Genomic DNA, 23,917 nt, shown 5'->3' on the forward strand with positions numbered 1-23,917 from the left:
AGCTAAGCTGTGGTTTAGATGACCATTTTTCTTTGTTTTTTTTTTATAAAAAAAAGACATATCCTGTCTGATAAACGCAGTCAGGTCAAAGCGAAAAAAAAAAGCAGATTAATAAATATGATTTTCTGCTAAACATGATTGTTAAATGGAGTTTAATGTAGATATAATAAAGATACTGTGAGGTAACAACATGTGTGGGATCTGATTGGACCTTTATCACACCAGGAATTTATTATTGCATCGCTGCAGCACTTCTCCATCTGTAACGATGTGTGCATCACTTTTCATGAAGGCCACATTTCAGCATTACATTTTTTTTCCTCCGAAGAACATTAATAACTAACGCCTGGATTACTGGAAAGAAGGAAATGACAGTGTCTGTGTATTTTGAGTGTGAGAGAGAGAGAGAAACAGACGTCATGGTAGGCTGAAAACCCTCTAGAGTTTATTTATCTAATAATACAACCACTTTGCATCCTGCTGTGTAAACTCTGATCTGTCCAGAACACACCCTGTTCACTCCATAGTGCTACTCAGGGAGATTTGCGTGTGAGGATGACCAGGACGAAGCTTGTGTTCCAGTCAGATACAACACCTTGTTTTTTTTTTAAATTCATTTGTTTAATTAAAATTATTCATTGAACATAAGACAGAAAAATACCAAACAAAATTCAACTTAATTAAATTACATTTCTAACACACACATCTATACTTTACAATGGAGATTTACTTACACACACACACACACACACACACACTTAAAGAATGAAATGATTTACTGAGCAAGATCACATAAATATGCTACATCATATTAAAAAGCAGCCTAAGACAATTTAGATGCTTTTCTTTATTATTTATTCTGTTTTCTTTTTCCCCTTCAATCTCTGTTAATTATTTATTTTGTTTGTATTTACTTTTATTCTTGGTTTTCTCATGCTCTTTCTTCATCATCTTCAACAACAACTATTATTATTATTATTATTATTATTATTATTATTATTATTATTATTATCCTGGAATTTAAGGTTCTAAGTATAGCAAAGTGATTTTATATTTACTTTTATACTTTTAATTCATATTTCAGTGTCAAATTTTTCACATGAATTCAGTGAAATGTAAAGAACAGATTAATTGACAGAATGGGCTCATTTTTTAATCCAGGATTTTTTTTTTTGTAAATTCATCAACATCCCATACTGATATCATATCACATCCAGACAAATAGAGCTTGCTGGTATTAAACACTTAAAATATACTTCAGAGTTTGTCGGGAGTAGAGAAATGATTTTTCAGAAATGATTTTTTTATTTTTCGCAAGCTGATATGTACAATCATATCAGCTTGCTAATGTACTAGCTAGCCTGATAGCTGATTAGCATGTGAATTAGTTCACTTGATATTTATTTATTTAGTACTTGGATAATTACCTAAAGTAGATTAGTGATCATCAGCATGCAGAAAAAGAATCAAATATTATTCAATATGAGTATTATTAAGTAAATTATAACTGTTCAGTATTATTTTGGTCTTGCTAATGTTCCCATTTCAGATCACTAACTAATAAAATTTCTGGATAAGTTCCCGAAGTGCACAGAGATGCTAAGTCCCTCATCTGACCATCTTCCTCTCTGCTCTTAAAAAGGGAACTCAAACTGAGGGCAAGTGTACGAGTGAGCGTTATCAATGAAGATTTGAAGGTCTGGAACAAGGCCTGGACACCTGCTTACTTATGATTATTCTAAGTGTTCATGTTGTTAAATCTGCTGATCAGCAGGAATGTGGTGTTTAAACTGCACATGATTTTCCTGAACATCTGCATCTTCATTTCTGTTTCTGTTTTCACTGAACGATCCCGTCATAGCCGTGTATGCCGCATTTCTTTCCTGCAATCTGGCAGCCAAATGTGAGCGCTTCCTGTAAAGACCCTCCTGCAGGAGAAACGGAGCGGAAAACAACAACACTTCATTCATTTATTCCCTCAGTTTTAATTCCAAACACATGAATGTTATTAGAAAATACGTCTGTTTTTCCACTTGGCTGTGTGGGCGTGACCCTCTGCGAATTTGCATATTCAGGAGAGACACTTGATTGACAGATGCTTCGTTAATAAGCATCACATCGCCGACCCTGAAAATCCTCAAAGCTTTGGAACTCAGTGATGATATTTAGGGTCATATGAAAGGACCGATCAATTTTACCACTCATGAATATGTAATTAGAGGTAGATGGTGATTCGCTGGAGTCAGTCAGAATCAGAACCATTTTATAATTATGGTGTATAAGTAACAAGCGCTCTGTGTGTGTGTGTGTGTGTGTGTGTGTGTGTGTGTGTGTGTGTGTGTGTGAGAGAGAAGTAGAGTTACTGTTATCACCCTGAAGTTGATTATTTTCCTATAACAGCACATCCCCCAGCGTTTTATTCCACTTACACCACAGTACCTTATCATCGATTACAATTGATAACGTTACAGTGTTATAGCAGCTATAAACATCCGTTCCCTCACCAGTCTCTCTTTTCCTCTCTTGAAGTTAATAAAACCAAAAAAAATCACTGATTGTCACGTTACCGAGAAACTGCAAAGTGCAAACTCCTCTGTCTTGAAGATGTAGAAAAGTTCGAGCACTGACACTGGAGACTCCTTCCATAAATAAATAAATGCAAATCTCCTGACAGAAAACTTCCCTACATCAATATAAACTTGATATGAACTACTGTCCGAGCTGCCACTGTAGTGTTGGTTACTTTCCAATAAAAGCACACCCACTGTGTTTTATTCCTGACTGTACAAATATTAAAACAGTTATTACCATTAGACAGGCTGTAAATGACTGAGGCGTTAAACGTGTCACCGGCTCCAAGTGTGTCCACCAGTTTCTCAGGAGAAAACGCGTCAGAGTGCAGTACAGTACCATCAGGACCCATCGCATCAGCACCTTTCTCCGCCCAGGCACAGATCAGTACAGCCCTGAACACAGGAGCTCACATATAGATCGTTACATAGAACTGAAACTGAATCTCCTGTTCACACACCGATTAGACGTACTGCAGTAGTGCGAGACCTGCTGCGCTCCTGAAATGGATAGCTTTAATATTAAAAAGTCTGACTTTAGATCAGCTTTAATGGGTTCCTGACTCTTTTTCTGAGTTACACACACTTGCTCTTTATAAAAACAGTGGTTTATGGCAATAAGATTTTAGAAACATACTTTATTGCACAACTGGGACGGAGAAGTAAAGCTCACTACTGACCTCTAGTGGAAAATAAAATATACCACTGCAAATTTCTCACCTGTACAATGCTCTAATCTACTGTAGTCTGCTTTACAAAGAAATCTAATTCCATTATTATTTGAACTCCAGGTGAAGTCTGTCTTCATTAATATACAGAAAGTAACATTTTATTACAGGCTGTAAATAAAATATAAACCTGATTATATTTTCCCTCCAGATTTCAAACTGTTCCAGCTAAAGAACCCCTTTTCACTGATCTTTTAAAGCCAAGAATATAGTTAAAGGAACAAAACTATAAAATGTGTACAAAAAAGAGAAACAATGACAAATACGGTTCACATAAATCTTGTTAATTCTGTTAAGTGTGTGAACAGAATATTCACTGCATTTCAGCATTAAAGATGATTTAGTTGTTTATTTCTTACCCATCTTTAACACGGCTGTAAAACCCCTTCACTGCGCTGGATGCCGACTGAAACCCAAAATGCAGTGCCACATCTTTACTCACAAACACCTACATGACACACAGGAATATACATGTTTATATTTTAAAACATTTCACATAATGTAGTAAAATCGAACTGTAGCAAAGTCAGACTGGAGTAAAGTCGGACTGGAGTAAAGTCAGACTGAAGTAAAGCCGGACGGTAGTAAAGTCGGAAAGTAGTAAAGTTGGACGGTAATAAAGTCAGACTGGAGTAAAGTTGGATGGTAGTAAAGTCAGACTGGAGTAAAGTCGGATGGTAGTAAAGTCAGACTGGAGTAAAGTCAGACTGAAGTAAAATTGGACGGTAGTAAAGTCAGACTGGAATAAAGTCAGACTGGAGTAAAGTCGGACAGTAGTAAAGTCGGAAAGTAGTAAAGTTGGACGGTAATAAAGTCAGACTGGAGTAAAGTCAGACTGGAGTAAAGTTGGATGGTAGTAAAGTCAGACTGGAGTAAAGTCGGATGGTAGTAAAGTCAGACTGGAGTAAAGTCAGACTGAAGTAAAATTGGACGGTAGTAAAGTCAGACTGGAATAAAGTTAGACCGGAGTAAAGTCAGACCGGAGTAAAGTCAGACTGGAGTAAAGTCAGACTGGAGTAAAGTTGAATGGTAGTAAAGTCAGACCAGAGTAAAGTCAGATTGGAATAAAGTCGGACTGAAGTAAAGTTGAACGGTAGTAAAGTCACACTGGAATAAAGTCAGACTGGAGTAAAGTCAGACTGGAGTAAAGTTGGAAGGTAGTAAAGTCAGACCAGAGTAAAGTCAGACTGGAGTAAAGTTGGACGGTAGTAAAGTCAGACTGGAATAAAATCAGACTGGAGTAAAGTCAGACGGTAGTAAAGTCAGACTGGAATAAAGTCAGACTGGAGTAAAGTTGGATGGTAGTAAAGTCATACTGGAGTGAAGTTGGATGGTAGTAAAGTCATACTGGAGTGAAGTTGGATGGTAGTAAAGTCAGACTGGAGTGAAGTCAGACTAGAGTAAAGTTGGATGGTAGTAAAGTCAGACTGGAGTAAAGTTGGATGGTTGTAAAGTTATACTGGAGTAAAGTTGGATGGTAGTAAAGTCAGACTGGAGTGAAGTCAGACTGGAGTAAAATTGGATGGTAGTAAAGTCAGACTGGAGTAAAGTTAATGGTAGTAAAGTCAGACTGGAGTAAAGTTAATGGTAGTAAAGTCAGACTGGAGAAAAGTTGGATGGTAATAAAGTCAGACTGGAGTAAAGTTGGATGGTAGTAAAGTCAGACTGGAGTGAAGTCCGACTGGAGTAAAGTTGGACGGTTGTAAAGTCACACTGGAATAAAGTCAGACTGGAGTAAAGTTGGATGGTAGTAAAGTCAGACTGGAGTAAAGTTGGACGGTTGTAAAGTCAGACTGGAATAAAGTCAGACTGGAGTAAAGTTGGACGGTTGTAAAGTCACACTGGAATAAAGTCAGACTGGAGTAAAGTTGGATGGTAGTAAAGTCAGACTGGAGTAAAGTTGGACGGTTGTAAAGTCAGACTGGAATAAAGTCAGACTGGAGTAAAGTTGGACGGTTGTAAAGTCACACTGGAATAAAGTCAGACTGGAGTAAAGTTGGATGGTAGTAAAGTCAGACTGGAGTAAAGTTGGACGGTTGTAAAGTCAGACAGGAATAAAGTCAGACTGGAATAAAGTTTGATGGTAGTAAAGTCAGACTGGAATAAAGTCAGACTGGAGTAAAGTTGGACGGTAGTAAAGTCAGACTGGAGTAAAGTTGGACGGTTGTAAAGTTATACTGGAATAAAGTCAGACTGGAATAAAGTTTGACGGTAGTAAAGTCAGACTGGAGTAAAGTTGGACGGTAGTAAAGTCAGACTGGAGAAAAGTCTGATAGTAGTAAAGTTGGACTGTACAACGTCTCCATGGGAGAAAAGCTGATAGAGTGAGGGACGGGTTTTCTCAATCTCCACAGAGATAGTGATCCTGTTCTTCTCCTCATGTGTGGCGTTGTAGCTTTTCACCTGCTCGATCATCTTTACCTGTTCATCAGCGTTACGACCCTGAACACACACACACACATTATATATATATATATATATATATATATATATATATATATATATATATAAACATGTTTCACTGTCAGTAAAAAATATAAAAGGATCATTTTTCACCTCAAAGTGAATCCACTTAAACTGACTGAGATCCACCTTTGAGAAATCATCTGCAGAAACATCAGGCAGGTTTCTGATTCAACAGAGACAAGAAATCAGGAAACTCATCCATCTCTCTCTCACACACACACACAAACACACACACACACACACACACACACACACACACACACACACACACACACACACACACACACAGAGCTTTGAATCTAACTGGAGGGGGCTAAAACATCTGCTCCAATCATAAGACAGATGTTTTAATATACAGGTTTTTAATTATTATTAAGCATTATTAAAAACACTAAGAAATAATTTTATAATGAGTGGCATTAATAAGAGCTCTGTTAAACACTGAGTATTGTTTTGGACTCTTAAGAGTATTTCCTGAAATAGTGTGAAGTGTTTTAGGTGTTTTTCGTACAGTCACTCACAGCATTATTAAAAAACAATTAAGTCATTTTAAGAGTTTTATTACATAGTATTATGTACTATAAAAATATTTAAAGTACTGTTTTTCATTAAAATCGTTTTAAATTATTTTTAATTTTAAGAGCCTGTGTGTGTTTGTGCTTTTATGTCTGATATACAATAAACTTTTAAAAATACATCTGAGGAAATAATTAGATTTAAAATTAGATTAGGGTGACCAGACGTCCCGGTTTTACCGGGACAGTCCCGATTTGGGGTTGTGTGTCCCGAGTCCCGACAAAAGTCTGTCAGGACACGGATATGTCCCGGTTTTCGCCACTCGCGACGTTTGCGACTGAGCAGCGTGGGAATCATTAGTGGAGAAATGTCTGCATTTACTATTTTGATCAGTGGCGCCTGCTGGTTTTTAAAACAGGGGAAGCCCATTTTACGCATTTATCGTAAAACCTGTAGGCCGGATATCAAAGCATAGAAAGGTGTGCCCCATTAGCATAGTGAACTAGACAACCCTACCTAGTGGCAGAAAGTATTTTTGCTTGTACATTTCATGTTATAGTCTGGCTTGCCAGGCTAGTGCCTCATATCCTTAATCAAAAATATCAAACATCCAAAAATCACTGGCTATTCAACGAAGAGCCTTGAACATCATACCCTGATATGCAACACAGAGTCTTTAACACAACACCCAGCTGTGCAACACATCCTTGAACATCTTCTGCAACACAGTCTGGAAATTCATAACCAGGTAGGCTATGCAACACACAGAACCTTGAATATTATACCCAGGTATAACTTATAACACAGAGCCCACCATTCTCTTAACATTACTGAACAATATACACACTTCAGATTCATGAACATGAACACTATTTATACACAAATTCTGCCTTCTGCTCCTTTTCCAGAAAATGGTCTGTGACCCTGTCATACCAGCTGGTTGTGCTTTCCAGAGACTTCACCAATTTCTGTTAGCAGCTAGCACTGCAGATCCCAATAAGGCTCAAGCTAGCCTACAACCAGATTGAACTACAAATGAAATAAACGAGTGAATTCACGAATGATCAAACTGATAGAATGGATGAAAGTTAACGGAGCACAACGAGTAATATTTACATTTATTTACAGAGTAATGTACAGAGACATCAATGAGAAGAAACGTTTATATGAAAAGAAATTCGGACAGCACTTTGGCACACGACTGCACTTTCTCGACATCCGCTAGGGACTGACTGATCATACTTCCGTGTTCCTCGCCGAAGTACCACCCTCCTCATGTCTTTCAAACACTACCTCCAATAATCCTTTATCAGCCCGGCTTCTTGTCCCTCCCACTGTCTCGTTTAGTCCCAGAGAAGCCCGGCTTCCCTGGAAGTGACGATTTTGTTGATTTTAACCAATAACAACTAGCCGAAATTGGCTGTTCAGAGCCCTCTCATAGACTGCAACGGATACCCGGCTGCCAGTCAGTGTTGCCAGATACTGCTGACGTTTTCCATCCCAAAATATGTTCAAAACCCGCCAAAATGCACTTAAAACTGCCCAATCTGGCAACACTGCTGTCAGTCCATAGAGCCCATTGAAATAAGAAAGGTTACAACCTGGCAGCAAAGGTGATTCTCGTAGCGAACTGCAAGTTCATCAGACATCACTCAAATAAGTTACAGGATAGTTATGAACATAAATACAATCTTGGGCATATATTATGTTATGCAAGTTATTGTTTTAATGAGAATTCAATATCGTAGACGCCGCAGTTTGGGGAGAGAATTTTAGGGGAAGCTCGGCTTCCCTTGTTGTCTCTGAGAAATCGCCCTTGATTTTGATGAATTGACAGGAATCGCAAACTTTCCTGGTTACTGCCCCCTGGCCCTGTAGCATGGGTGTTTATTTAGCCACATTATTCCAGACAACAGAACGTGTTGCCATGCAACAATAAAATAAACATTAACTGGCGCGAATGTTCTTTGTCTAGCAGCTAGCAGCAGTAATGCCACAGCAATTATGCCGAAAAGAAAATGTACCTTTTCCAAAGATTTACAGGGCACCTACCCCTTCCTCCGAGAGGTGCAGAACAATGCGCACGAAGCCTACTGCACACACTAAGTGTTTTGTTCTTGTACTGAGTTGGGTAGCCTATGCTGCAAATGCTGTGCGCTCCTGTGGGGGCTTTCCTCGGGCTGTCGCCCCTCTCCTCCTTTACTGCTGTTTTGTTTGAGTGTATATTTACGGAAGCCGCGAGAGGCCCTTCATATAATCTTTTTTTTATTCACCTTGTTATCCCGAGATAACGACATAATTAATTCAGGATCTCGAGAAAACAACACAACTAATTCGAGATCTCGAGAAAACAAAACCGTTATTTCATGATCTCAGCTGGATCACTGTATCTCCGTCGGTAGAGACGAAGCCGGGCCAGTCTTCTGCGGAGGTGCCGCGGACTAATTTTGAAATTATCCCTTATTAAAAGACTTAATGCAATCTCTCCCTGTGTCAACCCCTGATCAAAATATTGCCTTATTAGGTGATCGATTATTCCAGACATTCTAATGACCAAAGTTGCATCTATACAGAATGAGAAATAGCCCCAAAGTCAGCATATCATGTCTCTTGGCGCACCTGAATGAACCATTTCTCAGCTGTTTACTCGAGATCATGAAATAATTGTTTTGTTTTCTCGAGATCACGGAATAATTGTTTTGTTTTCTCGAGATCTCGAAATAACGGTTTTGTTTTCTCGAGATCTCGAATTAGTTGTGTTGTTTTCTCGAGATCCTGAATTAATTATGTCGTTATCTCGGAATAACAAGGTGAATAAAAAAAGGATTATATGAAGGGCCTCTCTCGGCTTCCGTAGGTATATATTCTCAAATCACATGTCTCTTTTTTGTTTCTGTTTAACATACCATTCTGACAGTTTGGCCATATTGCTGTGTTGAACAGCTTCCTTCCATTAAACAGCACCTTCCATTAAAGTGTTCACTTTTGTACATATCTTGCTTTATTCATTCAGTTGTGGGGAATGGTTAGTAAGGTTGATTCTGACCTAGGCTATGTTGAGGTCACATATCTACTTTTTAAGTTCATGCTATAGTGCATACAATTTTAGAGATATAGCCTACATGTGCTGCATTCTTCTTGGTGTTCTCAAAAACAGGTGAAATAAATCAGTTTAAATTTGGCCTATGGACATAGCCTGGCCTATTCTCAGCCATTACAAAATCTGTTGTCTGACCATAATTTAACTGATCTGTATATCACTATGCTACTAGATAACAAAATGCCTGTTTGTTTTATTTCATGTGAGATGTTGATAAATGTGAGCTTCAACAAAATGATAAGAGCACCTCGCTGAGTGCCACGTTTACGTAAAAAAAAAGGTGTGCGTGCACGAGCATGGTCGCGCGCAAAAGTGTCCCGGTTTCAGACTAGGGAAATCTGGTCACCCTAAATTAGATATAAAATTACTATTTCATCTACAGTAGTTCAATTAGGAACAAATGTAGCTGATTAGCATATTAATTAGCATATTAATTAGTATACTGATTTGTTGATATTGTTAATTAGAGTGAATTAATTCAGTTCCACTGTAGGCTTTTAATAATGTTCTGGGGTTGTTTTTTTTTTTTTTTTTTTTTTTTTTAGCAAATCCTTCATGATGCAGTATCACAACACATAATACTGATATTCAAGACTGAATAATGCTAAATAATGCTAGCTAACCAATGCTAGCCGATCAGGTCATGTTACGTTAGCTAACAAGTACATAACTGTTCTCTGGAACATCATTATGCTGATTAGCGCATGCCTACAGGGGACTGATCATCAAATATTAACGTATGATGGTCGTGTGATTGTTGAGATTATTTCAGATTATTACTAATACAACTGTTATTATCATCTTACGTGTCATAGAGAACCACGGTGCGAGAACCTGACTTTTGACAAACAATACAACATGCACACGGCGTCTCGCCACACTGTTGCCACACTACACCAGAAATATCCACACCGCGGCGGCTAAAATCACCCACGATGAAGCTAACAACATAAACAAAAGCATAAGGTCAGATTTATTAAGTTTGCATGTGCATCACTGCGCCACGTATTGCTAACATGGAGAACTGCAGTGTGATTATTCACCAGGCTGTTCCTGTTTTGCCATATTCAATTTAGCAAACTTGTTTACTTCCCTTCAGCGCTCAGAAGGAAGCATGATCTCATTGTGCTGCTTGAGTGTGTAGGGGAAGTCAATCAAACGCTGTAGCTGAAATGCTTTTCCTCTCAGATTTACTCCCTGAGGTCGCTCGCTACCTTGCTAACATGCTACACTAGCTAGCATTCTAACTATTTCCCAAACAGGCTACCTTGCTAACTAGCCAGCATCCTCACTAATTTACTAACTGCAATAAAAAGCCCCCAAACATTCTGTATTCCCATTAAAGATTTTTCATTTATCTTTTTTATTTATAAATATGAAGAGTATATGAACTGTATTTGCTAATATGAATTGTATTTGCTAATATCACTAATACTACTTGTAATATTTTTGTTACATTAAAGTACAAATCAAAACTGAATGAATATCGTAAAATCTGTGTTGAGTTATGAATTATTTTATTTTTGATCAATTGCTGTTACACATATTAGCCAGCTTAATATTATTTTTCTTAATTATCTAGCTTACTAGTCACCTATCTCTGGAACTAGCTAATCAAATGTTCACTCAAGTGATCCTGAGTACAAACTGACATCACCGTTTAACACTGTTCATCCTCATCTAACATTCATCAAATGGATTTCACAGAACGGCACTTAGGATGGATAAGTGCACTCAATGAAGAGGAAGTGAACGAGGGTGCACTAACAGCAGGATAGGAACAGAACCCCGTGTGTGTGAAGTGTGGATGTTTCTCTTCAGACATGGACAGCAAGCAAGAAAGTATACACATGCGTACACACACACACACACACACACCTGTTCATGTGCAGGATGGTGCGTGTGCCACTGGTCTGGTTGCTGATGACCACGGAGGCAGGGCATGAGCACTGAGCATGCTCAGTAACAAGAGACACATCAATGTTGTGCATTTTAAAATCATTCAGGATGAAGCTAAAGGGAACAAAGTATTTAAGTGTGTGTACACACACACACACACACACACACACACACTAAAAAACCCATGTATATGGTGCCCTGTGCCCACAGTTTGGTACGGTTACTGATCCGAATGCAGGGCTTTAATGAAGAGGAAGAGCACTTACTCTGCAATTGGTCCAGGAGCCAGAGAACCCATGAAGGCACAGGGAGCACTGAGCAGAGACAGAATCGTGCAGGAGTTTGAGGCGTTCCCACCTCGCTGCCACCTCTGGGACACACATCTGCAACACACACACACAAAGTTTTTAATTGACTTCTATCTATATAAAAGTTCTTATTAGAAAATCATATCCACTCATTTTTAACATAAATTGCAGGAAGTTTGAAATTATTTTTGACAGTATAATTCACTCTCTGACATCAGCGGTGACATCATTACACTGTAAGGAGGCGTGTCTCCTGAGCGCTTTAGCAGAGATCAAGCCCCACCCACATTCAGTATGAATGAATGTGCTAAAATGGCCAAAGTTCACAGTGTGTGGCTTTATTTTATTAACATCATATCCTAAACTGGAACCCAAATATTTATAGTGGTGCTTTAAAGTTTGTGAACCCTTTAGAATTTTCTATATTTCTGCATAAATATGACCTAAAACACCATCAGATTTTCACACAAGTCCTAAAAGTAGATAAAGAGAACCCAGTTAAACAAATGAGACAAAAATATTATACTTGGTCATTTATTTATTGAGGAAAATGATCCAATATTACATATCTCTGAGTGGCAAAAGTATGTGAACCTCTAGGATTAGCAGTTAATTTGAAGGTGAAATTAGAGTCAGGTGTTTTCAATCAATGGGATGACAATCAGGTGTGAGTGGGCACCCGGTTTTATTTAAAGAACAGGGATCTATCAAAGTCTGATCTTCACAACACATGTTTGTGGAAGTGTATCATGGCACAAACAAAGGAGATTTCTGAGGACCTCAGAAAAAGCGTTGATGCTCATCAGGCTGGAAAAGGTTACAAAACCATCTCTAAAGAGTTTGGACTCCGCCAATCCACAGTCAGACAGATTGTGTACAAATGGAGGAAATTCAAGACCATTGTTACCCTCCCCAGGAGTAGTCGACCAATAAAGATCACTCCAAGAGCAAGGCATGTAATTGTCGGCGAGGTCACAAAGGATCCCAGGGTAACTTCTAAGCAACTGAAGGCCTCTCTCACATTGGCTAATATTAATGTTCATGAGTCCACCATCAGGAGAACACTGAACAACAATGGTGTGTATGGCAGGGTTGCAAGGAGAAACCCACTGCTCTCCAAAAAGAACATTGCTGCTCGTCTGCAGTTTGCTAAAGATCACATGGACAAGCCAGAAGGCTATTGGAAAAATGTTTTGTGGACGGATGAGACCAAAATAGAACTTTTTGGTTTAAATGAGAAATGTTATGTTTGGAGAAAGGAAAGCACTGCATTCCAGCATAAGAACTTTATCCCATCTGTGAAACATGGTGGTGGTAGTATCCTGGTTTGGGCCTGTTTTGCTGCATCTGGGCCAGGACGGCTTGCCATCATTGATGGAACAATGAATTCTGAATTATACCAGCCAATTCTAAAGGAAAATGTCAGGACATCTGTCCATGAACTGAATCTCAAGAGAAGGTGGGTCATGCAGCAATACATCGACCCTAAGCACACAAGTCATTCTACCAAAGAATGGTGAAAGAAAAATAATGTTAATGTTTTGGAATGGCCAAGTCAAAGTCCTGACCTTAATCCAATCAAAATGCTGTGGAAGGACCTGAAGCGAGCAGTTCATGTGAGGAAACCCACCAACATCCCAGAGTTGAAGCTGTTCTGTATGGAGGAATGGGCTAAAATTCCTCCAAGCCGGTGTGCAGGACTGACCAACAGTTACCGGAAATGTTTAGTTTCAGTTATTGCTGTACAAGGGGGTCACACCAGATACTGAAAGCAAAGGTTCACATACTTTTGCCACTCACAGATATGTAATACTGGATCATTTTCCTCAATAAATAAATGACCAAGTATAATATTTTTGTCTCATTTGTTTAACTGGGTTCTCTTTATCTACTTTTAGGACTTGTGTGAAAATCTGATGGTGTTTTAGGTCATATTTATGCAGAAATATAGACAATTCTAAAGGGTTCACAAACTTTCAAGCACCACTGTATTATCAGCACATTACATGATATACAGTCCTGTGCAAAAGTCTTAGGCACATGTAAAGAAATGCTGTAGACCAAAAATGGCTTTAAAATAATGAAATGAAATGTTTCAACATTAAAAACCACTATAAACAGCAGTAAGCCATCATACATGAAACAAAGTCAATATTTGGTGTGAGACAATCCTTTGTTTAAAAAAATATATACACTATATTGCCAAAAGTATTCGCTCACCTGCCTTGACTCACATATGAGCTTAAGTGACATCCCATTCCGAATCCATAGAGTTCAATATGACGTCGGTCCACCCTTTGCAGCTAGAACAGCTTCAACTCTTCTGGGAAGGCTGTCCACAAGGTTTAGGAGTGTGTTTATGGGAATTTTTGACCATTCTTCCAGAAGCGCATTTGTGAGGTCACACACTGATGTTGGACGAGAAGGCCTGGCTCTCAGTCTCCGCTCTAATTCGTCCCAAAGGTGTTCTGTTGGGTTGAGGTCAGGACTCTGTGCAGGCCAGTCAAGTTCATCCACACCAGACTCTGTCATCCATGTCTTTATGGACCTTGCTTTGTGCACTGGTGCACAGTCATGTTGGAAGAGGAAGGGGCCAGCTCCAAACTGTAAAAACAGTCTGCATGCCTAGGTGCTTGATTTTATACACCTGTGGCCATGGAAGTGATTGGAACACCTGATTCCGATAATTTGGATGGGTGAGCAAATACTTTTGGCAATATAGTGTATATAGTCGTCTCAGGTACAGTGAGTGCAGTTCTATAAGGAAATGAGCTGTAGGTTTTACTGAGCATCTTACAGAACCAGCCGCAGTTCTTCTGGACACTTTGACTGTCACACTCGCTTCTTCATTTTGCAGCAAAACCCAGCAGCCTTCATTATGTTGTTTTTTTTAAATCTGAAAAGTGCTCTCTTATGTAATGTACTGCTCAGATACAAACTTTTTTTTTTCCCCTGTAACATTTAATTTTGTGCTGGAAAACGAACATTTGGACTCTAAAATGTTTTTGCACTGACTCAATAATGTACAAGTCATAAAAGAGAAATCGATAACAAAGTTTGTATAAAAAACAGGGTGCCTAAGACTTTTGCACACTGTACTGTAAGTTAATGTAATTAGATATAAGGTGGACACTTCTTGAAGCTTTTCTGAGATCAGACCTTCTTTCATTATTTCAGATCCAAACGTTTGCAAAAGCTGCATTAGTAGAAGGTTTTAATAAACACTTTTGACAGTGTTATAATGAGTTATAACAGTATCATACTGCTAAGTTTTTCTAACATTCCTCAGGTTTGTAGGGTGCATTGTGCACATCGCTAACTGATAGTCATTAGTGTATATTACCTGTTAGCTCCATTAGACTTGCAGAGCAACAGCTACACTATAACAGTAATGTCCTGGTTGATCTATCTGTAAAAACTGTGGGGTGTTTCTGAACCGCTCCTTTAACATGCACACAGCAGTAAGAGCTGTACTTTAACCCTGACTCTTGTCTTTATTAATGCGCCGTTATAATAAAGGACAGAATTAAAATATTTTATTAGATTATTTTATTCAGTATATAAACCTGGTGTCCGTGTCCTCTTCCGGAAATGTATCCACCACGTTAATGATGTCCAAACACACCAAACCTACACACAGGATCTTCTTCTGCTCCATTTTTCTGTGTGTGTGCGTGTACTGTGTATCACGTGTGTAGTGTTGTGAGTGGAACATGGACTTGGGGTGAAAGTTAAACCATGCCGCGCTCTGATTGGTCAAAAGAGAGGAAGGGCGGAAGTTTGCGTGTGCGTTCGCCTTCGAAGCACTGAGCTCTATCCCCGCTGTAGAAACGAATGAAGCTGTCTGGCCGCCATCTTACCACACCCATCGCAGTAAACGTCATTCATACGTAAGAGGAAATTGCGCGCGCAGCCTGGACTCAAAAAAGACGCAGCGACGGTAGAGACGAGAAGAAATATTTGGAAGAAATGCCTAGTTGTTGTGTTGTCGGGTGTCAGAATCGTAGCAGTGATGGGGTTAAAATGTACAGAATTCCAGCAGGATCTCACCCATTCCAAAAAAATCGCCGACGTTTATGGCTACAAGCCATCAAACGAGACTGGGATGAAAGCACCATCAAAAATGCGCGGGTTTGCAGCGCCCACTTCATCACAGGTAAGATCAGGCTATTCATTAAATCTTTCTTTTTTGTTCTTTCTAGTCTTTGTTTATTGATGTAGCAAAATACTTTGGTAACGTTTGTCTGATTAGCTGGGTCATAGTTACACAATGTAATGAATATTGTTAGCATGTTAACTTAGCTTTGCATGCAATTTTGTCTGTAGGAGAGGTCTCGCTTGACTCAAGCAGTCCAGATTTTGTGCCATCATTATTTGTGTATGCCGAAAATCACAATTTTAAAGCAAGGATGGAAAGGTAAAATTGTGTGCCCTCACTCTAAATGCCAACTTGCGCTGACTGCTCTAACCTAGCTCCCGCCCCGTTCAGTTTCATTTCTGCTCTCTGCCTCTCGCTTTTTACGCAGCTCTGATTTCTCTTAGCTGCACTCTTTACACTATCATTCCTTTCATGCCATTACCTCCTGCAAACTGCTGTTTAGTGTTGGTATTTGCTGTTGTAGCTAAAGCCACATTGCCATCACATCACTGGCATAATTTGATTAAAACAAAATGAATATGAATGTCCCATTGTTAATCAAGTTGTAGTCTCGCTGTAACCAGAATGTTGATGTCAGGCTACTTTTGTAAATAGTTTTTTTTTTTCTGAGTTTGACATTTTTTGTAAATAGTATGACTGCCTTCAGGTATCAGAGGAAAACTTACTAACATCGTCCGTCCACTCTTTAATTAAATACGGATCTGGTAGGCGATGTCCACTTGTTAGAGTTAACTTATTTATGTAGCATTCTCGATCTTGTAACGACAATTGTTTTGCATAATCTGACAGCTCATAATGCCGGTCTATGGGCAGCGCCATTGTTTCTGAGTCCAGGCTGCGCGCGCATCCTAGCAACGGTCGGGTTTTTTTTTTTTAAAGATATTTTTTCTGGGCTTCTTTCACCCCCATTGGATAGGACAGCGCAGGGGTCTTATGACGTCACAGAGTCGGGGATTCCCTGGTGGCGGCCATCTTGTGGGGCAAGCTTACCGTACGGGTCACTGAGCACACATTGTAACGCGCGCGTTACATTCATTTATATATTATTTACATTTATAGTTACATTATTACTATTTAAAGCTAGCAATGGTGCACACCTGTTGTATTCATGGCTGTCGTAATAGGTCAGGTGATGACGTCAAGCGGAGCTTTTATGGAATTCCCACTGTACGGGAGCACGAAGGCGAGCAAACAGAGAAACTCAGCATACAAAGGAGAAATCTATGGCTTGCGAGAATCAACCGCAAGGATTTTCAGCCTTCCAAACACAGCAAAGTCTGCTCCGATCATTTTATAAGTGGTAAGTTGTTTAAATAAACAATCAATTGTGTTTAAGTTTGTTTTTGGAAACCAAAACATCGTGTAAACAATCTCTGGAGAATGCCTAACTGGAGCCGCTGAGTGTACGTTTACATTGTAATGTACACTTAATATCGCTCACGCAAGGGTCATTTTTGAAAAACATTTTAGGTCTATTCTGTATGATTTGATTTGTGTTTAATCAACTTATTACGGTTACATAACATTCAACAGTCTATTTAATGCTAGAATATATAAAGTTGTATATATCAGACAGCCTTTAAAAGTTTGATGAAGTCAATTTCAGGCTTTGGAGTTTGGTTAGGCTAAATCATATTAAACCATAGAGAAATATAGGCCTTCTACTCAGCCACCAGATGCAAAGTAATATTGCACAGTATTCATAATAGTAGTAAGACAGTTTCAGTAAGTAAAATACACGACTGTGCCAAGTGATTGATAATTAAAAAATAGGTTCAGATCAGTATGTCTCATGATTAGCAAATTGTCTTTTGGGTTTTTTTTGCTTTTGTTTTTTTTAACACCAATTTATTAATTTTTCAGGAACATCGACTGACTTGTATGACACAACCAACCCTGATTGGGCACCTTCACGAAAACTGGCTGCAGGAAGTGTTAGTCCAGATCAAAAAGCAACCATGAATAAGGTCACCAGGTATGAGAGGGCTAAAGCCAGGAAAGAAAAGGAGCAGTTTGAAGCAGCTGGTTCACTTCTACAGATGGCTTCATTCGTAGAAGAGCCTCAACACTTTGCCGAGTCCACACCAAGTACATGCAAGGAAGAAACAGTGGATGTGGGTACAGAAAGCACAAAAGATACTGCAGCCTCCATATGTAATCTTGACATTTGCCAGAAAACTGCAACAGAGTGTCAAAGACTGCTCAGCGAAAATTTAGAACTGAAATCCACGGTGGTGTAGTGGTTAGCGCTGTCACCTCACAGCAAGAAGGTCCGGGTTCGAGCCCCGTGGCCGGCGAGGGCCTTTCTGTGCGGAGTTTGCATGTTCTCCCTGTGTCCGCGTGGGTTTCCTCCGGGTGCTCCGGTTTCCCCCACAGTCCAAAGACATGTAGGTTAGGTTAACTGGTGACCCTAAATTGAGCGTAGGTGTGAATGTGAGTGTGAATGGTTGTCTGTGTCTATGTGTCAGCCCTGTGATGACCTGGCGACTTGTCCAGGGTGTACCCCACCTTTCACCCGTAGTCAGCTGGGATAGGCTCCAGCTTGCCTGCGACCCTGTAGAACAGGATAAAGCGGCTACAGATAATGAGATGAGACGAGAACATGAGAAAATAATCCTGTTTCAACAACTGTCCTAAATAGAAAGGAAGTATTGTACAGCCTTTGTGTTGGTATAATAGATAGATAGATAGATAGATAGATAGATAGATAGATAGATAGATAGAAAGGAAAGAAGAAATATATGAAAGAGAAACATACACCGTGTAAGAGAAAAACTGAAATAATCTCCACTGAAATAATTATAGTAGTAAAAAAAAAGCCATTCAAAAAATGATCAGACTGAACTGGAAAAAGAAAAAAACAATAAGTGAAAGGAAGCGCTATAAAGATATGTAAGGAATGTGGGTAAAGGTGAGAAAATAAGAGGAGGGGAAGTCAGGAGATACTTTTCTTGGGGCAAATTTGATCAGATACGGCGGTTTAATACAAGCCAAATACATGCGATGGGAGTGGTAAGATGGCGGCCAGACGGCTTCACTCTGACGAGCCTGCTCGCTCTCCATATTTTATACAGCGCTCAGTGCCCAAACCCCCCTGACCACGTCATCGCTTGTTTACCGTAATGTATTATGGGCGATATCCGGGGTCAGCTTCGCCATATTCTTTACTTTCGCCTTTGTTAAACGCTGCGTAGTTCTGTGTAACCGGTTTTAAGCATGCCTAAAGTGAACTGCTGTGTGCCTTATTGTGTCTCCACAACAAAGAGAACTCCTAATTTGAGCTTTTATCAGCTGCCAGTCGAGGAGAACAGAAGAAAGAAATGGATAAGTTTAATCCGCAATGAAAACCTCCGAACTGAATCGAAATGGACGAGTGTTTGTAGCTTACATTTCTCTGGTGGGAAAAAGACGTACTTAAACCGTGACCCAGCGATATTTCCATGGTCTGCGGAATGGCCTTCGGTTATAGAAGATTATAACAATCGACACTGTTCATCATCTGAAACCAGCGACATTCCAAAGCCTGGAAAACACAGAAGTGTTATTCGGCCTTTACCTCTCAACATACCCAAGCACTCGGGAGCTGAACGAGGCTGTCGGAGCGAGGAAACTCCCAAACCACGGAAGGTTTTCATTCCGGTATGTTTGTGAACCCCACTAGCACCATGCACTGGATGTTTCCTGATATCAAGTTTTATTTAACTAATCACTCGTTTATAAATGTTTTGATGCTGTTCATCTGGATCTCGGATCATGAAGCAATACAGCTGATTTTTCAGAATAGTTTCCCTTAATGCAGCTGTAACTTTTTCATCGTGCTGGGTCAAGATTAAGCACAAGGCGATGATTTCATTAAAACAAAGCGTTTTAGAAAATGGTAAGGAATAACTTAAAGGGTAACGCCGTTTTTCCACAAAACCAGGTGTGTAATAGGAGAAAAACATGTACGTAATCAATTCCGTTAATTATTTCCATTATATATCGAACATGAAAAAATATTTTTAACTTTGAAATCATGAACTGACACAGAGGAGTCGAAGTTGGAGAAGGCAGCCATTTTGAGATTGTGGGCAACTATAAACCAATCAGAATCCTTCGTTAATGCGCCTCCCTCTGATCTGTGACGTCATTGAGCCCATGAAAACAGTGTTTACAAACGGATCACTGTTATGACATGGGTGTTAGTACCTGGACGGAAATACGGATTTCCGTCAAAAATAAAATGCCAATATTCTGGGGGGGGGGTTTAGCTTTCAAATTACCCACCAGTATATAAACGTTTTTTTGGTTTGGCACTATAAGCTTTCCGTAGTAGTTTTTCATGATTAGTATGCCGTAAAGCTCCATCTCGGGTGTGTTCGCATGTTGTGCACTGTCGCTGAAATCCGAATATTACCGAGCTGTATCTTAGGCCATTCTTGGCAAACTATCAACATTGTAGCAAGCAAACAACGATTGAAGTCTGACAGTTATAATGCCAAATTTTCTGGAAATCGGCGCATCTAAAGCAGAAATTAAGAAACTAGACAGGGGTATAAAAAATCGTTGGCGGGATGATTGGTTGAAGGAAACCGACAATTTTGGAAAACCTGTCCACGCATGGTGTCGAAAGTTGACAGACAAGCCAGGAGTTGCGTTTTGCTTATTATGTCAGCAAGATATTAGGTATGGACAGAATGGAAAGAAGGTGCTGCTTAAACACTCCAATGAAGATAAAACGCACCAAAAAGCCGGCCGACAGCAAGCACTGACGCAAACTCATGGGTGTTAGCACACAGAAGTCATTTTGACTGAAAAAAACTTACTGAAGCCGGAGGCTGAGGGTGCGCAGCAGCCGAACGAGCCGGCAAGGCGCGAAGCAGCGCCTTGGGCTTATAGCCCAAGGTGCGGGAGGGGGTATCCCCCTCCCGCAAGGGGGGTCTGGGGAATCACCCCCAGAAAATTTTTGAAAATACAGTGCTCTGAGGTGCTTTCTGAGCCCATTTTGCAAGGTTATAAATGAAAAATAACAGTGAGTATTCAAGACATAATATGGTCTATATATACAAAATAATTTTAATGGTTGGACCACAATTTTAAATTCAAATACAGGTAAATATCACACTAGATAATAGCTAGCTATTGTACCACACAACAGCCTACATAGTGATGGTAGCAAATCAACTTTCTTCTTTACTATTTGCAGAAGAAATATTTCAAATATTCATAGAACACTATTTTAAGACTGTTCAGCAATGTTTAACTAGTTTATCAAATGCTGGAAATTTTCTTTTTACATGTGTGAATACCACTAAATGTAGGTAAACCATTGCCACATACTAGATCACCTTTTCCATTACTACATACAGTAAAAGAATTATTCCAAAATTCATAGAACACTATTTTCAGTTTTATCAAATGCTGAAAACAATTTTTTTACATGTGTATACCACTAAATGTAGGTAAACTATTGTCACATACTAGATGATGTCTAGATCACCTTTTCCATTACTTCCATACTATGAAGTAATGGAAAAGGTGATCTAGACATCATCTAGTATGTGACAATAGTTTACCTACATTTAGTGGTATACACATGTAAAAAAATTGTTTTCAACATTTGAAACACCTTCGCTATCCAGCGACGTAGGGCATTTACAGGGCGAGCAGAGGGAGAGGTATTTGCAAAAATTGAGGTTAACAGGCTTAGAGAGCGACGTTTATCTGCTTCCGCCTGGATTGTTCACTGACGTACGGAAGTACACGAAGCCCTCGTCTTTACCTGACTTCGGCCCACATGATCTTTATACCTATATCGTTAAAAATCCATCGCCATACACAGGTATTGATCTGAAAACTCTTGTTTTGAACACTTATTTGTAGGCAGTGCTTAATTTGTAAAGTGGGAGGTCCCGGAGTGCAGAGGATGAGCGGCTCCGGTGCGGGAAAAAAAGAGGGGGAGAGGGGGGCGCGGCGCTGCGCTGTGCTTCTGGGCATGTTTTGTAATAACACTGCAAATTAAGTTCATCTGCAGATATTTTGTGGATGTCGTTTCATGAGAGAAATCACCAACAAGACAGATATCAAAATCAGACATTAACACTAAATAAACTTGCATTTTTTATTTAATTATTATTATTATTATTATTTTTTTTTGTTACATAGTCAAAAGAGGTGTCGGATCACCGGATCCAGTGTAAATAGCTGCCGGAGCCAACACCCGAGGTTCCGGAGCGCGCTCCGGCTTGCTCCCCCTCAAATTAAGAGCTGTTTGTAGGACACTGCCTCTGATCTGTCCTACAGTCTACCAACAGCAAAGGAACACAACGCTAGCTAATGTCGTTAGCTAATAGCTACTACAGAAGAACAAACCGGTTACAATGGGTTATTTTAGCCTATTTGGTTACACACTCGCCGCCACAGAATGTTAACAGCAATGTAATGCCTTTTCTGGCTAATTTTATTCGTCTTACCTCCAACAAAGTGGTCACTGCACAAGCGCTGGTATGCCGAGGGCTGCCAATCTTTCCTGTTTATGGCTGCTATCCATCTACCGGGATCCGATAAAATGATAAACCTTGCCTTGTTTGTTGATGGTTACTACATCCAGGTGCACAACAATATAGTGGCATGATGGAAGTCTTGCTGAAAATAAACATTTTCTTTGCTGCCGTTCCTCAATGCTGGCTGTGGTAAACTACTGGTAGTACATGTCCAAAATGGCGGCCGCGTTTGTCGTGACGTCACGTGAAAAGGGTCCATACTTTATTCAAGTTTCCAGAAATGCCAGGCCGAAATTGTGCGGTTTTTGGTTGTGGTTCCTGCAGAAGAACCAAAGGAATCGGCATTTTTAAGCTGCCGTTGGCGAGCGATGAAGCTCATAAGAAATGGCGAGAGGAATGGCTTGGTGAGCTGAAGAAGATGAGAAGTAGACCAAGATTTTAGAGAACAGATCGAAAGGGATACAGTCTACACCTGCGAGCAGCATTTTGTGCCTGAAGATGTTGAAATATGCAAGTATTCAGTTATTGTTTGTTATTGATTGGTGTGAGACCGTACAACCGGGGCGTCACTAGGCCTTTATTACTGGGCCACGTGCCCCAGTAAAAATCAGCTGTGCCCCAGTAAAAATCAGCTGTGCCCCAGTAAAAATCAGCTGTGCCCCAGTAAAAATCAGCTGTGCCCTAGTAAGAAAATGTTGAAAGATTTTCGTAACAAACTAGTTTCTTTGGCAGATCATTTATCTACTGTAAGTTGTAGGACAGAGTGTGTTTCAAACTTCTATCGCCTCTTCTTTCTAACTAATTTTCTGATTGGTCTGGGAGATTCTCACTGTAAACATAGCGTGCGTGTGGCGTGCCATGAGTCCATTTAGCCTACTGGAGAGATGAGTCTACTCTTTGGATGAGTCAGAGAACGGGCTCTGGATGAGTTAAGGTAGCGCAACAAAACTAAGCAATCCATATTCTAACAAACCCATTAAACTACATGGAATTAAACGATATTAAATTACTTTTCCAGATGGATATCAGACAATTCTTCTCACGAAGCAGAGACGGGGCAGGGAAACAGTGACAGGTGAGGAGGAGGGTGAGAGAGGTAAGATTAAGGTTGTAGGCTATGTGCTAGTCAGTCATAACTAACCAGCTAAGTTCGTGAATCGTGAGAGTTGAGGTGACACGTTTAGCATCAGCATGCATTAAAAGCCCAAATGCCAACGATAAATTTTTTGGGGACTGGGATGTGTTTTCCGTCTCGTTGACCTATTCCTCACATAACTTCATCCATGAGAGCATGAGAATTATCCACTTTGCATAGGTTGGGGACAGGAACGTTAAGGTGCATTGTGCAGGGGGGCATTTTGTGTGTGTGTCGGGGGGGCAGTGCCCCAGTAAAGCTTAATTCCTAGTGACGCCCCTGCGTACAACGCTAAGCTTTAGTTGAGCTTCCCTTTACTTTAATTTTTTATTTCTTTTGAACTGTTTTCTCAAAATATTCCTTTGTCTTTATTGTTTTTTTCTTTGCTTTTTTGTAGTTCACTCCGAAAAACTAGCAAAAAAGAAACCCATATTTGGTGCTGTGCCTAAGCTGAAAATGCCTAAGAGAAGCCATGAAACCTCTAACAAGCCAGAACGTGCACCAAGACCAGAACGTCCTGTTGTTCAAGAGGTTGTTAAATCATCAGACACTGG

General features: G+C 39.8%; 2 protein-coding genes across 8 annotated transcripts in view; one reads left to right on the forward strand and one right to left on the reverse strand.

Moving 5' to 3' along the window:
• Positions 1–661: 661 nt before the first annotated feature.
• Positions 662–15,271, reverse strand: LOC132894243 (ketohexokinase-like). Of its 5 annotated transcripts, XM_060933817.1 has the most exons (9): positions 15,154–15,271; positions 11,546–11,662; positions 11,259–11,393; positions 10,187–10,321; positions 5,855–5,927; positions 5,594–5,740; positions 3,658–3,746; positions 2,809–2,966; positions 662–1,928 (listed from the first exon to the last, which is right to left on the reverse strand). In XM_060933817.1, the coding sequence occupies exons 1-9, from the start codon at positions 15,243–15,245 to the stop codon at positions 1,840–1,842; spliced, it is 1,035 nt and encodes a 344-aa protein (XP_060789800.1). In that variant the 5' UTR covers positions 15,246–15,271; the 3' UTR covers positions 662–1,839. The 5 variants fall into 5 exon arrangements, with proteins under 5 accessions (XP_060789800.1, XP_060789797.1, XP_060789798.1 ...); XM_060933814.1 differs by lacking the exons at positions 10,187–10,321; positions 15,154–15,271 and adding an exon at positions 13,808–14,552; XM_060933815.1 differs by lacking the exon at positions 10,187–10,321 and having other exon boundaries at positions 663–1,928; positions 11,259–11,300.
• A 235-nt stretch (positions 15,272–15,506) lies between these two features.
• Positions 15,507–23,917, forward strand: part of LOC132894244 (uncharacterized) — a 37,724-nt gene continuing 29,313 nt past the window's right edge. Inside the window, exons 1-4 of one of the 3 annotated variants that reach the window (XM_060933818.1) lie at positions 15,507–15,743; positions 15,914–16,004; positions 16,876–17,046; positions 17,610–17,860. In XM_060933818.1, the coding sequence (XP_060789801.1) occupies positions 15,600–15,743; positions 15,914–16,004; positions 16,876–17,046; positions 17,610–17,860 (657 nt within the window). In that variant the 5' untranslated portion in view covers positions 15,507–15,599. The other 2 variants (XM_060933820.1, XM_060933819.1) reach the window with 2 other exon arrangements.

The sequence above is a fragment of the Neoarius graeffei genome, chromosome 11 (genome assembly GCF_027579695.1).
Source record: "Neoarius graeffei isolate fNeoGra1 chromosome 11, fNeoGra1.pri, whole genome shotgun sequence".
Taxonomy (NCBI): Eukaryota; Metazoa; Chordata; class Actinopteri; order Siluriformes; family Ariidae; genus Neoarius; species Neoarius graeffei.